The sequence below is a fragment of the Halichoerus grypus genome, chromosome 7 (assembly GCF_964656455.1).
Source record: "Halichoerus grypus chromosome 7, mHalGry1.hap1.1, whole genome shotgun sequence".
Taxonomy (NCBI): Eukaryota; Metazoa; Chordata; class Mammalia; order Carnivora; family Phocidae; genus Halichoerus; species Halichoerus grypus.
This window is the reverse complement of record NC_135718.1, coordinates 102,358,695-102,375,179: the sequence shown is the minus strand read 5'-3', so window position 1 is coordinate 102,375,179 and position 16,485 is coordinate 102,358,695. Positions and strand designations below refer to the sequence as shown.

Genomic DNA, 16,485 nt, shown 5'->3' with positions numbered 1-16,485 from the left:
TTATCAACTTCAGTTACAATGACATAATACTTTAACCTATCATCCATACTGCAATTTTGTCAATTAACCCAATAATATCCTTATAGCATTCCCCCTCCACTATTCCCAACTACAGAATTGAGTCCAGAATCATGTCCTGCATGTATCATGTGTCTTCAGCCTCCTTTAACCTGAAATAGTTTTTGGCCTTTACCTTATGTGGCACTGATATTTTTTAAGAACACAGTCCTTTAATTTTTTAAATAATATGGTCCTTATTTGAGGCTTGTCTGATGTTTCTTCATGTCCAGATTCAGGTTATATATTCCTGGATGGGATCCTTCATAAGTGATGTTGTTTTTCTCAGGGTATTATATCCAGAAGCATACGATACCCAACTGTTTCAGCACTTGCAATTCCACTTTTAGGTATTTCTCAAGAGAAATGAAAACTATGTCGTCCACAAAAAGGCTTGTATGAAAATGGCCCTAGTACCTTTTATTTCTAATAGCCAAAAACTGGAAGCAGCCCAGATGTCCAACAGCAGAATAAACTATAGTATATTCATAGAATGTACTAACTACTCCCAATAAAAGTAAATGAATTACTGACTAATGAAACAACATGGATAAATCTTAGCAACATTATACTGAGTAGCCAGACACAAGAAAATACTGTATAACTCCATTTAGATGAAGTTCCAGAATTAGCAAAACTAATCCACAGTGACAGAAATCAAATTACAGGTTGCTTCAGGGGACTCACTAGAAAAGGACATGAGGAACATTCTGGGGTGATACAAATGTTCTGTATCTTGATGGGGGGGGTAGGTTACACAAATATATGTATTTGTCAAAACTGATCCAACTACATATAGAACTAATATATGTGCATTTCATTGTATGTAAATTATCTCAACTTAAAAATTTAAGAAACAGAAAAGTTTGTATTTTCCTCCCAGCAGTAACCAAAAAGAAAATAAGCTATTGGCAATAAAAAAAATTATAAACAATTTAGAAATTAACCTAAGAAAAATAATACACAACCATTTATAGATAAAAAATTTTAACTCTGGTCATGATCATACAACAAAGAAATAAATACACAAAAAATCTAATATGTTCATAGATGGAATACTGGTGACAGCAATGTAAAGATAGCAATTCATCACTCAAATATAACTCTTATCAAAATACCTGAAGGATCCATTTGTTCTAAATATGATACAGAAAAAAAGTGGCCCATGAATAGCTAAATTAACCAAAAAAGCGAAGGCATGTGGTTCACCTTGCCAGATAATTAAATTTATTACAAAACCATTCTAACTAGACTACAGTACTGGGATAGCAAAAGACAAGCAAATGGAACAGAATACACCCAAATGCATTTATTAACATATAGTCTCTCGTTAGAAGCAGCCACACACAAAGTGCTGCTCAATGAATAAATGATATTATGAGGCTTTCCTGAGGGCATCTCCCACATCATTAACTACTTAAAATTCATTTTAATGATGATTCTAATAACCAAAGCAATTAAAAATAAAAGTGTTAAATGAAAAAAAGTAGAAAGAATGAGATTAATAGCATTATACAATTTATGTAAAATTTTATAACATATAAGCAAAACAAGACTATTTGGGAAGAAAACATCAAATAAATACATGCAAGCTGACTAGAAAGGCTCAAATGTACTCTGGGGTAACTGCCTAAAATGGGGAAAAGAATGACACTGAAGATAGAAGATAAAAGAGTAATCATGTAAAATGGAGTGAAAAAGGGGACCCATGCAGAACTCTGCATCGAGTATGAGCAATGTAATCCTAAGCACCTGATGTCTTGGGGAAAAAAAAAAAGTTATGTTTTTATTTTTTTATTCAGACTTTTAGATGAAAGTCTTAATCTAATTTTTACAAATAAAGAAGCTAAAGCTCAGAAATTAACTTGCCCAAAGTCATTCAATTTGTGACTGCAAGCCTAGATTATCTCTCCCCAAAGCCTATGATCTTTCTGTATTGCTATACTTCATATTTAATATTCTCTGGTCAACCGATCTGTTCACTCAAGAATTGATGGTATTAGTCAAGGCTAGTTATTGCATAACAAAAATATAAGAACTATCACAAAAGAGGAATAACATTTACCTCAGATTTAGATAGTGGCAACAATAGAAATATGAAGTTTTGTAACATAGTGGCTAGGACATGGAACTTCAGAGTCAAGATTCCCAAGTCCTCCATTTATTAGTTGTATGTTCTTGGGTAAATTACAAAACCTGCGTGCCTCAATATCGATACTCTAAAATGGAGTTACTTCGGGGCATGTGGGTGGCTTGGTCAGTTAAGCTTCTGACCCTTGATTTTGGCTCAGGTCATGATCTCAAATGGAGCCTGGCATCCAGCTTTGCACTGAGGGTGGAGCCTGCCTGAGATTCTCTCTCCCTCTGCCCCTCCCCCTGGCTCGTGCACCCATGCACACTCGCTCGCTTGCTTGCTCTCTAATAAATAAAATGGAGTTATTATGAGGAAAATAAAATGATGCATGCACTGTGCTTAGTCTGACATAAAATATGCACTCAAATGTTAACTACTGTTATCAGCTATTGTCCTTTCTACCTTCTTTTACTTATCAAATTCCAGATTAGCATATACTTAATAGTCTCAATTTCTTCACCTTCTACTTAGCCCTCAGCCTGCTGAATTCTAATTTCTGCCCTCATTAAACTACTGAAATCAGTATGGTAGTAGCAGGATTTACCTTTTTTGATTTCTCTGCTGTGTGTGGCACCTCTGACTACTGCTTCTACTTGAAACCCTCTTCTCCTTTGGTTTGTCAAATTATACAATTCTGTTTCCCATCTCTCTCAGAGTCTTCTGAGTCTCCTTTGATATGCAGCTGCGGACTGCAGCAGATTAAATTCCAGTGCTTCCAGGGTTCTGTTCTCAGTCTTCCTTGTATACCTCATTTAAAAGTTCAATCTCCCCCACTTCATGTTCCAAGATATCTCCAAAACAACTAAATCCAAACTTGAACACAAAAATCTTCCTTTTCCAAATCTCCTCTTCCTATACCCTTGATCTCATCATGTGATACTCCTATCCACCCAGTCCTCAAGTTAGAAACCTGAAAAACATCTATACTACTCCTTTTCTTTCATCCTCCCTCCACTATTTACAGTTCATTTTACCTCAAATTTCTGTAACCCATTTCTCCATCCTGTTATGATTGCCTTAGCTCAAGCCCTCATCTCTTACTTACAGCAACCTCCTAACAGAGTTCCCTAATTCCTATCTTACCACCTCTGCAAATCAACCCTTCACAGTGCCAAGAACCTAACTCTAATTGTCAGAATTACTGTTCTCCTTCTTAGAACCTTTTATCCACTCTCCATGACAAAATTCAAGCTTCCTTGCATATTTTAAAATATCTAAAATTTTCTTCTATTGGCTAAGTCTTCAGTTTCCTATTTTCTGCCACTCCCTGCCTCCCACTTCATGCTTCAGTAATACAGAACTACTTGTAGTTGTTCCCTGAACACATACTATGCTGTCTCATGCTTCCAAGCCTCTGGCTCATGCTTCTCTGTCTTCCAAGACTATTCTGCCCCTGCTCCCACTCCTCACCATCCAAAACCTGACTAAATTCTTATTCTTTTTTCTGGGGGCAGGAACATGTTAGGGACTAGGACACATTCCTGATTTCCACAATCTGGGGTTTGGCCACAACCCTTTGGCATATCTGAGCACTTACTACAACGCTGAACTGAAATTAATTGTTTGTATTTCTGTTCCTCACACAACGCTGAGCACCTCTACGGCAAAGAACTTACTGCCCTGTTCTCAGCATGGTGATCTACTGAGCTCTTCCTTTGACTATGGATTGGAACAGCTTGGATAAGAACTTAGAAAAGGGAGAGAGCCCAGTAATCACGGAATTTATGGTAAAAGAAAGAACAGAACTGGGCAATGAAGAATTGCTTCTTAACCACAAGTACAAATCTAATCCGTAGTATGGAAAATAGTGTCAGCCATTCAATTACAGCAGTGTGGTCAAAGTAATGCCCTGCCTACATCCTCCTTCACAAACAAACAAAAAAGGCAATCCAGGAAAGATATCTATGAAACATAAAGGTGGGAAAGTAGAAATTAACTTTCAGGTAAGAGTGAAAATTATGGTCTTTTGAACATTGTCCAGAAATTTGAAAAAATTATAAGAAATTCTATGAAGTACAGGGAGATTTGTAGGAAATGGGTATAATAGAAGCCACTTCGATCAAAATCCAAAAGAGACCAAAAGATCACTGGGCCTCCAGTGCTTTCGCTTCATAAGCCCTCTACTTTCTTTAATCACAATGTATTAAAAGACATATTCTTCTTTATCTATTATCAGCTTGGGGGCTCCTTTAAGGTTGGTTCTCTCTGCGAGGTCTACCTGCTGATCGATCACAAGAGGTCACACTGTGCTCGTTTCCCTCCCCAGTTTTTATTCTTTTCGGCTGCCACAGCAGTCTCCAGTCAAATCACATGGAACTGCAGAGCTTAGCTGAAGAAAACTCTGAATTCTAGTGTTTGCTTCTAATCAAACCTTTGAATTTCGAAAGTGCTGATCTTTAATTTTCACTCTGATGTAGGACTGGTCTTGTATTCTCTTAGCTTAACTATTCCATGTATCAAAATCTATTAGAGGATTGTTTCACTAAATTTACCTATAATTTCAAGGATCCAGCATGGGGTACCACTTATTAAACAATATGGTATGTTCTGTTTTTACATCTTAATATACCATTAGAAATTCAGCCAATACAATTGTTCTCAAAGCTGCTGAAGATAAACATATACTAAACTTACTTGATAATGACATATTTTAAGAAACTGCATCAGGTGTATTTAGCCTATAAAACCCAAGTCACAATACCTCGCGACCTTAATTTTCAACTCAAAACTACAAAGATGGTCCCCAAATAAATTACGAACAGGCTAACAGGTTATTCATGCTATAACAGAAAGCCTATCTAAGAAGAGTGAAAAATAAAGCTAGAAAAGTAGGCTTGGGCCAGACTTCAGGCCTTTAAGGTGAGCGTTTACATTTTTACTCTTCAGGATGACAGGAGTCTTTGAAAGATGTTTTAGCAAGAGACTGACATAATCAAAATTGTGCGTTAGTAAGATAAATCATGGCACTGTATAGAATGGGTTGAAGCATATAAGGGTGAGATTACTCTAGCCTCTCCTATCTCTCTGGCTGCCAATCAAATGTGTGAGAACTCACGCCTACCAGTTCTTCAAGTATCTTCTATTTCCACTCCCATAAGCTTTTACCAATTACTTCCCTCTTTTGAAAACAAGGCCCTTTTCTCAGCCTTATCTGAGACATTTTATATTGCTGCCACTCAAATGACCTCCTTAAACCTCTTCCCATCTTTCATTTCAAACCACTCTCCTTCCCTTCAGAGCTTTACTTTGCTTGGCATCTTTCTTTATTCTAAGTATCTGCAGAAGCTCCACGTTCAGTCAAACTTCTGTTTCAAAAATGATCCCTTCTATGAGGACAACTCCAGCCCAATTCTTAAATGCACTGAAGTCTGCATTTTAAAAAAAATTTTTAAAGATTTATTTGAGAGAGAGAGAAGAGAGCAAGAGAGAGAGTGAGCACAATAGGGGGAGCAGCAGAGTTCCCGCTGAGCAGGGAGCCCAATGCAGGACTGGATCCCAGGAACCTGGGATCATGACCTGAGCCGAAGGCAGACACTTAACCAACTGAGTCACCCAGTCTGACTGAAAATTAAAGATCAGAAGTCTGCATTTTTAAGTGCCTATATAATGTCCTTACTTGGATCATTCCATTTGGATCATTCCACTCATCTCAACAGCTCCTCCTATTCAAATCCTCTGCAACTCTTCCATTTCTTTTTGTACATGTCCAATTCTTCTAGTTGCCTCAGTTAAAAACAATTAACTTTTCTTCTCTCTTTGAACTTTATTGCACGGATTTGTAACTTTAGATCCTAGCATTTATTCTCTCAACCAGTATACTCCAAGAAAGCAGCTAACTTTGTTTTATCTACCAGAATCCTATTTAGAACGCACCACACAGAAGCCTCAGTAAATATCTCTCGACATTGACATAGATGACAGAAAGGGAGTTCTGAAGAACAAGAGCTTGTTAGAGGCAAACTAAAACCAAGTTCTCGGGGCGCCTGATTGGCTCAGTCATTAAGCGTCTGCCTTCAGCTCAGGTCATGATCCCAGGGTCCTGGAACCAAGCCCCACATCGGGCTCCCAGCTCAGCAGGAAGCCTGCTTCTCCCTCTTCCACTCCCCCTGCTTGTGTTCCCTCTCTCGCTGTCTCTCTCTCTCTGTCAAATAAATAAATAAAATCTTTAAAAATAAATAAATAAATAAAACCAAGTTCTCTTCTGAATCCTAGACCAATGTTATTTCTACTATATTGCCCCGTCAATGGCCGATCTATGTCCAAACCAGATCATTTACTTCCTCAAAACTCTGCTCAATGTACCCTCTCTTCATTTTTATTACCAAATACTTGTTATGATAAATGTCAATTATTTCAACTGCCTTTTTTTTTTTTTAAGTATTCATCCCTCCAAGTCTCTCTCTCCTGAAATATTTCTAGCACAATGATGTTAAAATAACATTCTTGGAACACTACTTCTCTTGCTCGATCTTTACTGTCTAATTCCTTGGGTTAGCTTGTAAAACCCATTAAAATTCCCAAAATACAGCTTTTAGTTTCTATGCAAGCTTGTCTCCTTACTATCACTCCCACCTATATCAAGTACATTATCTCTTTTATTCTCTTTCTCCTTGACAATTAAGTACTATCTACCCACTACAGACAGACACACACACACACACATACACCCCACACTAGGAAAAGACCATTATTCATATTAGCAGCACCAGTACATCTTATTTCAGTTCATGAAACATCTACATTCCAAAGAAGCAAAGTTTATAAGCCACACATTATTTTCTCTTAAACTTAAGTCAGGTCTTTCCTGACAACTCCAGGTCTAATTTTTCTCTTCTTTAAGCACCTGCTGAACAATTCAGCTTTTTGTATTGTTCACAAATGTTCAAACCAGGTATCTTAGAATGTTAAATGTACAAAAAAAAAAAAAAAAATCTCAGAATTAATCTAATCTAGTAGTAATGACTGGAATGAACAAGAATATCGCAAGCCTACTGAGACAGAATCCCCAAGGTAAGAATGCTAGGCATGTGTATTTTTTTAAAGCTTCATGAATAATTCTAATGGTCATTCCTAGTTGAGGCAATCCAGTATGCCCATTTTCAGGTAAGAAAACTGACACACAAAGAAAAGGTAAAGAAACTTGCATAAGGCCATCTATCAGACCACTGGCGGCATAGAGTAGTGATAAAAACACAGGCTCACCAGATGTCCATCGACAGATGAATGGATAAAGATGTACACAATGGAATATTACTCAGCCATGAAAAAGAATGAAACCTTGCCATTTGCAATGACATGGATGGAACTAGAGGGTATTATGCTAAGTGAAGTAAGTCAGTAAAAGAAAGACAAATACCGTATAATTTCACTCATATGTGGAATTTAAGAAACAAAACAGATGAACATAGGGGAAGGGAAGGAAAAATAAAATTAAGATAAAAACACAGAGGGAGGCAAACCATAAGAGACCCTTAACTATAGGAAACAAACTGAGGGTTGCTGGAGGGGAGTGGGTGGGGAGATGGGGTAAATGGATGATGGGCATTAAGGAGGGCACTTGATGTAATGAGCACTGGGTGTTATATGCAACTGATAAATCACTAAATTCTACCCCTGAAATTAATAATATCTATATGTTAACTAAATTGAATTTAAATAAAAAATAAGAACAAAACACAGGCTCAGACTCAGCCTACTTAGGCTTTGGCTCATTGCTTACTAGCTGTGAGAACTTGGGCAAGTAGGTTAACTTTTTTGTGCCTCTCTTTTTTCATCTTTAAATGGCGTGGTTCTCAAAAGAGTTGTAAAGAGAATAAAATAAGTCGGTGGACATGAAACACTTAGAATATAAATAAGCACCCAATAAAGGCTCACTATTAATATTGCAAAAAAAGGGTTACAACCAAGCTCTGAGTTAGTTTTATGCCCTTTCCACTACACGAGTATGAATGTGTATTTTGACAACCAGCTTGTATACTCCAGAGGACAGAGCTCAAGTCTCCTGCTTCTTCAGTATTCCCCACCACAACAAATACATTGTTGGTAACTAAATAACATTTTGAATGAATTTTATGGATTCCTGTTTCTGAACCCTGACACCTCTGCCCTCCTAATTATACCAAAGCACCCAGAGGAAATAAAAAGAAATCTTATAACAATGCTTACTATGAGCACGGCATTGTTTTAAGCACTTCACATATTTTCTCCTGTTAGATTACAAATACTCTATAACAAGAAATACAAAATTAGCTTAGTACCTATAAGCCACAAAACATTTTCTAACAAATCTAGGTGTTACCTCTATGTAAAATATAAAACAATTTTAACTATTGATTCATCACAAAAATAAAGTCCTAAAATAAAATCAAGCTTTCAAAAAAATCTGCATTTATGAAATAAGTTTATCCCAAGGGATTAACAGTCTTATACTGCAAATACTTGAAAACAATTTCTCATATCCTTGCAACATATACAATTTTATTTTTTGAAACTACTTTAAAATATGGCCTTAAAAGCAAACCAACATACAATTGGCACTAAAGTACAATCTGCAACATGTACATATATGTTTCAAATAAAGAGTTCCATTTATGTATAAACTACTAAACAAAAGTATTTCATACATATGTTTTTACTTGAAGATGGCTTGAAAGAATAAAGCACTTAAATTTTTTATAAATTTTTCTCTTCCCTTTCATTCCAAGCCCTAGAATGTTAGCTATATATATTGACCTATTTCTCTATTCATACAATTGAAAAAAGTGAAAGAATAATTTCGGAGTTCATGAACAATGGAAAAATGAAATAACCGATGTCCAAAGGTACGTTTAGGTGTTAGTATCTTTTGTTTTTTTCATTACCAGCCAACCCAACTCCTGCCTCCATTCTGATATATCCTCAAATGTTTAATAATCTAAAGAGGTTATTATAAAACACATCCAACTCTTTTAAAAACAATTCAAAGGATACTATAAATAAGTAATTTGCCACTTTTTTATTGAACACAAGTGTTGGAGTTTTACACAAAGATGTTGTACCTCCCTGTCATACCTTCTTTCACAGACCTTTTCCTACTTAATAACTCAACACCTCTTTTAAGTACCATACACTTTCTTTGGAATGTATATCCCAGGACAAAGATAAACTTTTCTTCCCAAAGTTTTTCACATCAAGTTCCACAAGAAAGACTTTTTTTAAAAAAATTGAGATACAACTGGCATATTATGTTTGTTTCAGGCGTACAAAATAATAATTCAATATTTGTATATATTGTGGTATGTTCAGTACATCCATCACCACACAGCTATAATTTTTTTTCTTGTAGTAATTTTTAAGATCTACTCCTAGCAACTTGAAGATATACAACACAGTATCATTACCTAGAGTCACCATGCTAAAAACTGCATGCCCAGGACAAGAGATGATTAAAAAAAAAAAAAAAAAAGTTGGGCGCCTGGGTGGCTCAGTTGGTTAAGCGACTGCCTTCGGCTCAGGTCATGATCCTGGAGTCCCGGGATCGAGTCCCGCATCGGGCTCCCTGCTCAGCGGGGAGTCTGCTTCTCCCTCTGACCCTCCTCCCTCTCATGCTCTCTGTCTCTCATTCTCTCTCAAATAAATAAATAAATAAATCTTTAAAAATAAAAAAATAAAAAATAAAAAATAAAAGTCATCAAATGATTTAAAGAAGAGGGATTACTTTATTATTTTATTTTGAATATTATTTTATTCAGAAAAGAGATTTATGGTCTTAAAAAAAAGTTACAGAAATACAACAAAGAAAATCATTTCTCCAAACAAAAGACAAAAGACAGAGTTAGGATTTTCAAGGATATTTCCAATTATCTTAAAAATGATAAAACTACGTATATATTTTTCTTGTTTCTTATATTTCTGCTCACTTATGCATATTGACAAATGAGCAAGAATCCAGCAAAATTATCAAAGAAAAAGCGACATAAGGGCTATAGAAATAAAATCACAAGCCAAGAAATATTACCCCTGAGGTCAATGAAAACTAGGTAACATACTCAGAAAAATTACTACTAAGGACAAAAAAGCAAACAAAACAGACCCACCTTGATTTAGATATCTATCAAGTGTCTCCAGTGTGACTGCCACTTTAGGGTTTCCAGCCTCCAAAGTCTGTTCCTTCCAATCCATTCTATCCTCATAGTGATCTAATTAAAAGATCAATCTGACCTCATGCTCTTGCTTAAACTACTGCCCTGGCTCATACTCTCAGCCAGGCTAAAAAATCAGAGTTCATTTGCATAATTATCAAGTCCCTTCAAAACCTGGCTCTAGCCTCCCTTCCCATCTCTCCCCACATATACTCTAGGAATCTTGCCTCTACCTGAAACAAAATTCTTCCATTTTGAACTATCCATCCTGCAAACCATTTATACAGATGAGTACTGAGACGCATAGAAATAACTCGTCCAAGAACATACAGCTAGTGATAGCCGTATCTAGAATACAAATTCTACCCTTAGTGTTCCTAAAGATCTTTGTAATTATTTTTTGTGATTATTATACTTGTCAAATGTATGAGAACTGTTTAAATGTCAGGTTTTTCTCATTAGCTCTAAATATGAGCTTCTCCAAGATGATCCTATTGGGTGCAAGAAGAATAGATTTTTTTTAGTCTTAAAGAAATAAACCACTCTGATAAGGGATGATGATTAATGAGGGGGCTATACAAAGGTGGGGACAGAGTATATAGGAAATCCCCATAACTTCCACTCAATTTCAATTTTGCTGTAAACATAAAATGGCTCTATAAAATAGTCTTTTTTTAAATTAATTAAGCTTTACTAAGTTTAAAAGAAGAATTTATACTTGTTCTGAAGGTCAGCTGGTCACACATCAATAACCCCAGGGACTATGTAGTCAGAAACCTGTGGGAAAATGTGGAAGTCCCACAAAATGGTGTTTACTTCCAGCACATTGTGAGGCACTGGCATTTATGTGTGCCCAATTAAGTAGACTTAGGGATTATATTATTTAGTTTTAACTAAACTGACTCTCACAACATGGAGAATTAGCTTTGAAAAAATTCCTGCAAAGACTGCAAAGATAGTAACTACACAAGCACAAGTCAACAAGAAAATTGCAGGGCTAAGACTCTTAACTAGTACAAGCTATTCATCAATCACATCATGATGTAAAATAATCTAGATGGTCAATCACAAAGCTCTCACCAGAAATTATTATTTGAGAGCGAAAAAAAGTACTATTAATAGAAAGTATTAGACTGTTCATTTTTCTCATCTTTTTTAAACATCTAATTTATGTAACTTATTATTATACTATTATACTAATATCATATTGGCACATGCACATAACTTATAAACAATTAAGCATATACTAAAAGGTGCATACACATGGTTTTACTGACTGAGGGGGGGACACACTCAAAAAATTTTGATTATCCACTGCTTAAAGCACAGACCAAATCTTTTTCCTCTTTAGGAAAATCTTCCCAGTTTGCCAGGACTGAGGGTAGTATATTAGGCTGCATGATGCCTTCCAGAGATGCCCAAGTCCTAATCCCTGAATATGTTACATGTTAAAACAGTCTTCGCAGATGTGATTAAATTAGGGATTTTGAGATGGGGCTATAATCCTGGATTGTCTTGGTGGGCCCAATGTAATCACAAAAGTGCTTGTAAGAAAGAAGCAGGAGGATCAGTCATTTAGTCGATGTGAAGACTGAAGCTAGAGGTTAGAATGATGTGAGGAAGGAGTCACAGACTTCACGCAGGTAGCCCTAGAAGCTGAAAAGGTCAAGAAACAGATTCTTTACCTCAGAGACTCAAGAAGGAGCCAGCTCTGTTGACATCCTGACTTTAGCCCAATTAAGACTTATTTTGGACTTCTGACCCCAGAACTGTAAGATAATAAATGTACGCTGCCACTAAATTTTTGGCAACTTGTTAGCAGGAGCAGTAAGAAATAATCCCCAGGGGATTCCTGGGACATGGGACTTTCACTGACAAAACCAGGATAAGCTGGTCACCTGATTTTTAGGTTTTCAATGCCCGTAACAACATATAATACAAAATAAGCAGGAGAAAAATCCTTGTTGAATAATTTTATGATGAAATATATAGATTATATACCCTATTTATATTTTGTGAAATATAAAGATAATATACCCTTACTATTTTATAAAGACCTGTCATATGTATTATCTCATTTCATTCTCCTAACAACCCAGTGAGGTGTGAATCAATTAGTTTTCCTACTTTCAGGATACAAGAATTAAGGTTCAAAGAAATTACATACCATGTCCAAGGACACATACCTAGTAAGTGATGAAGCCATACCAAGAATACAGGCCTTCCGACCTTTGACAACAGTCAGGATCCTCTGCCACGAATCAGGCTGCCTAGATTCAAATCCAACCTCCTAAACTTAATAGCTGCTTAACCTTGCCAAATTATTTAATTTACCTACTTCTTTAACTATAAAATGCAAAATAAGGTTAACAATAATACTTACCTCATAGGGTTGTGAAGATTTGAATGTACTAAAATGTGTAAAATACACACCACAAGCTAGACACAGAGATAGAGGACAATATTAATCATTATTACTCTGTGCTGCAGCTACAGTATGTTTATGCCTAAAATACTCTGTACTACTTGATAAAGAATCACATAAAATATGTGAAAGTAAAAAATAGCAACTAGAATGACTAATAAGATGGAAGAATAGGTTTTGTGTGAAAGCAATCTAAGGTTAGGACTCTAGGCTGAAAAGACAAACGGAGAGGGGAGACATAATCAAGATCTATAGAAGTGTGAGAGTATAAAAAAAAGGGGTAAAAAAATTTCAGTAATATCAGTAGGAGGGAGGAGAACCTTAGAAACTACAGAACTGTAGTATGAACACACAGCATTCATAAATTACAAAATGATACAGCTTAAAAAAGAAATGGATCACAAAATTTGGGGACAATTTATAAATGTCAAAGAAGACAAAAATGGCTACTAAAAGGAGCTTAACTACTCTTCTGTAAACATCTAACCCTGTAATGGTTTAACATACCCATTATTGGTAAAGGGAGAATGGAGATATTGGGAAATAACATACAGACCAGACTATAACAAGGATTAGACCTCCAGTTGAATAACTGCAGTAATTTCAATATTTCAATTCCCCAAGGAAGAGTGTCTCAAAGACATAACATACCCTCCGCCAATCACTACCATGTACCACTCCTCTTCTCCAATCTCATCATCACCCTTCCAAGAAAATCTCAAACCTAAGTATCTTCTTTTCAATGCCCTTTAATGGCTTCAATAAAGAATAATTAAAATGTCCCTAAATTTGGCAGTCCAAACCAATCTCAAAATATACTAATCCAATTATTTAAGCTGAAGTTTCTTAAACTTTTCACTCCTTACTTAAACCCTCAACATTCATTCTTCACTGTGAGAGCCAACAAACTTTACAGAACTTTATGACTACTACTTTCAATACTAGGCTGACTGATTTTTTTTCCTAACAGGTCGTGATCTTCTCACTATTACTAATGAATAAAGCTGAGAAACCATATTGAAGTCAGCCTAAGCTAAAGATAGCCAGAAGTTACACAGAGTAATAGAAGCATGGTTAATTTAAATTCACAAGTGATTTTAGGAAATACATCGTAATGTTTGATTTCCTCTCCACCATCTACTTAAAATTAAAAAAAAAAAAATCATGTATAAGGGTACAAATTTTCATCCAATAGATAACTAAGTCCTGGAGTGATACGGAGTATAGTGCATATAGATAATGATACTGTATGACAATCATTAAACTTACTATGAGACTAGGTTATAATTATTCCAACCACAAAAAAGAAATGATAATTATGTGACATGATAAAAGTGGTAACTAACACTACAATGGCAATCATATTACAATACATAAATATATCAAGCCAACATGTTATACATCTTAAATTTACACAATACCACAATGACATTTACACAATGTCAAATATATTTCAATACAAAAAAAATCAGAGATACTGGTACATTTTAAACTTGAATGAAAAGTGTAACCTCTTTGCCCTATGAGCCATTTCAGAAAGTGCTGGTGAAGAATAACATAATCTAAAGTTGGGCAAGATCAAGGAGAAAGAAGAAAGAAATGATATGTATCCTGTAAATTACCAAGCAGCCCCCAGGAAAAGGTGGAAATGAACACAAGGTTTTGGTATCTCACCTACAAATTTAAATTTAAAATGGGGTGAGTGGACTCATCTCCTGCATGCACTTCTTTGTACCCAACATGATACTAAAAAGTAGAAAGGGTGACAGCGGCCCTATTAAAAGGGTTTGGAATTAAAGTCAAAAGGCCAAATGTCTTGTTCTCCAAAACTTCTATCAATCTTCCAATCAAAATTCCTCAGCTAGGCAAGTGTTTTCCTTTTCCTCTCTTTTATTATTTTATGTGAGCAACAACTCCACAATTTCAATATCTTTGGAATCTATTAAGCACAGAAAAAATGAACACATTGTTGGGGTTTTCCGGAAATAAACAAGAGACTCAGTTTATCTAGACTTTAATAAAGAGCAAATCGCTTTGACTAAAGAAGCATCTTTTCAGTCAGCTAACGTCACACATCTCTAAAGAAATTCCCTAGGAGGGAAAAAATGGCTTTTCCCAGTATAATGATACCAATCCTTTTACTGACAAGGTCTCTTTGCGCCTCAAAGATACCCAAATGTGCCAGGGATCAACAGAAACTCCATAAACTTTATGAACAAAGCACTCTTCCCGCCTTCAAAATACAGGACTTAACCTCCATTACTAAGGGACATTATTCAAGCCACACCAGCAGAACCTACTGTACACACTACACCTAAGACACTGTACTAAACCAACGGCTTTTCATCATCTACCCCTTGAAAAGTGCTTCATAACGCCCCCAAAAGTTTCCAAGAACAGCAACCCCAAGTGTACTGGAGGCCAAAGACAGTAAGACATGCCCAGAACTACTGCTTGTACATTACTCTCACCCTCGTGACAATCACGTTTTTAAAATCGCACCTCGGGCACACATCACATCCCCTTATCACACTATGAAAGCGAGTTGCTGGCAGTAAACCCGAGCAACTTACCTAGCATTTATCTGAGAACTACCCCAACACCCCACCGTCCCCAAGGGGCAAAGTAACTGAGTACAAAGGCACTCAGGTGGTCCCTTCCACTCAGGCACCTTTCCCTCCCACTTAGTCTCTGTATATGCCAAAACACACCGTGGAAACCGCACAGAACGCAGCCAGGCCAGTCAGCGGGACAGCGCGAAGTAATCGGTGTGTCGCTCCGTAAAGGCCTGGGAGACCCGCACCCTGAAAGCCAAGATGATCTGGGGGTGTGACCTGGGCTGCTCCCTTCTCCCCTCTTGGGAAACTCCCGTATTGTCGCGGCGACTCACCAGACCAGGGAGCACAGAGACAGGCAGGAGACCAGGGCCAAGGCCCGGCGGTACTTCTTCATCTTCTCCTCCTTCTTCCCCCTGCCAGAAGGCGGCACATCCTCCCGGCAGCCGCCACTGCCGAGGCCAAGATGGAGGAGCTGGAGCAGGAACGAGAGGATGGGACTGAGAGTCCTAAGGGCTGCGGGGCTGGGGGAGCGGCTCCTCAGCGGCTCGCTTACTGGCCGCCCTCTCCGAGGGGCCCACGGAGGCGCCGACAGGGGCGCTTCACAGGAAGACTCCGGGGACTGCCGCAGCCGCTGGCTCGTTCGCGCCCGCCTCCTCCAGCCGCCGCCGCCGCCACTGACGCCCCATATCGCCCCCGCCCGCCCCGGCTCTCCCTCCGTGCTGCCGGCGACCAACGGCCGCGGCCTACTCCTCTCTCAACAGCCAATCGCCGGCGGGGCCGCGCCACCTCACACTCCGCTGAGCTGGAAGAAGACGCGTCACCCACGTCCCGCGGCGCTCGCGCCCCCACCAGGCTCCGCGCGGGCCACGCCCCCTCCGACGTCTCTGGCGGAGGAGCGGGGAGGACACAAAGCGCGAGAGCCCTGCCCACCTCAAAGTCCGCCGGGTCAGTGGCTCATGTTCAGGAAGTGGGAGAGGAGCCCCATGACCCTCAGCGGTCTTCTTTGCAATGGCCCGCCCCCTCGCCCAGGGCGCGCCGAGTCCGCGCAAGGCCCCTTGGGAGTTGTAGTTTGTTCTCCGGAACGCTCCGTTCCCTTTCCCTAGCCCTCCTAGAATCACAGTTTTGATGGGAGAGGTCTATAGTTTCGCTTCACACCGCCAGAATGACCAGCTTTGGAATTGTTATATTCAG

At 38.0% G+C, this 16,485-nt stretch overlaps 1 protein-coding gene across 2 annotated transcripts in view; it reads right to left on the bottom strand.

Annotated features, from left to right (window-relative positions):
* Nucleotides 1-15,823, bottom strand: part of SUCO (SUN domain containing ossification factor) — an 87,285-nt gene extending 71,462 nt beyond the window's left edge. For both annotated transcript variants that reach the window (XM_036074175.2, XM_036074177.2), the window contains exon 1: nucleotides 15,627-15,823. In XM_036074175.2, the coding sequence (XP_035930068.1) occupies nucleotides 15,627-15,688 (62 nt within the window). In that variant the 5' untranslated portion in view covers nucleotides 15,689-15,823. The remainder of the gene's footprint in view (nucleotides 1-15,626) is intronic.
* Between the last annotated feature and the right edge of the window lie 662 nt (nucleotides 15,824-16,485).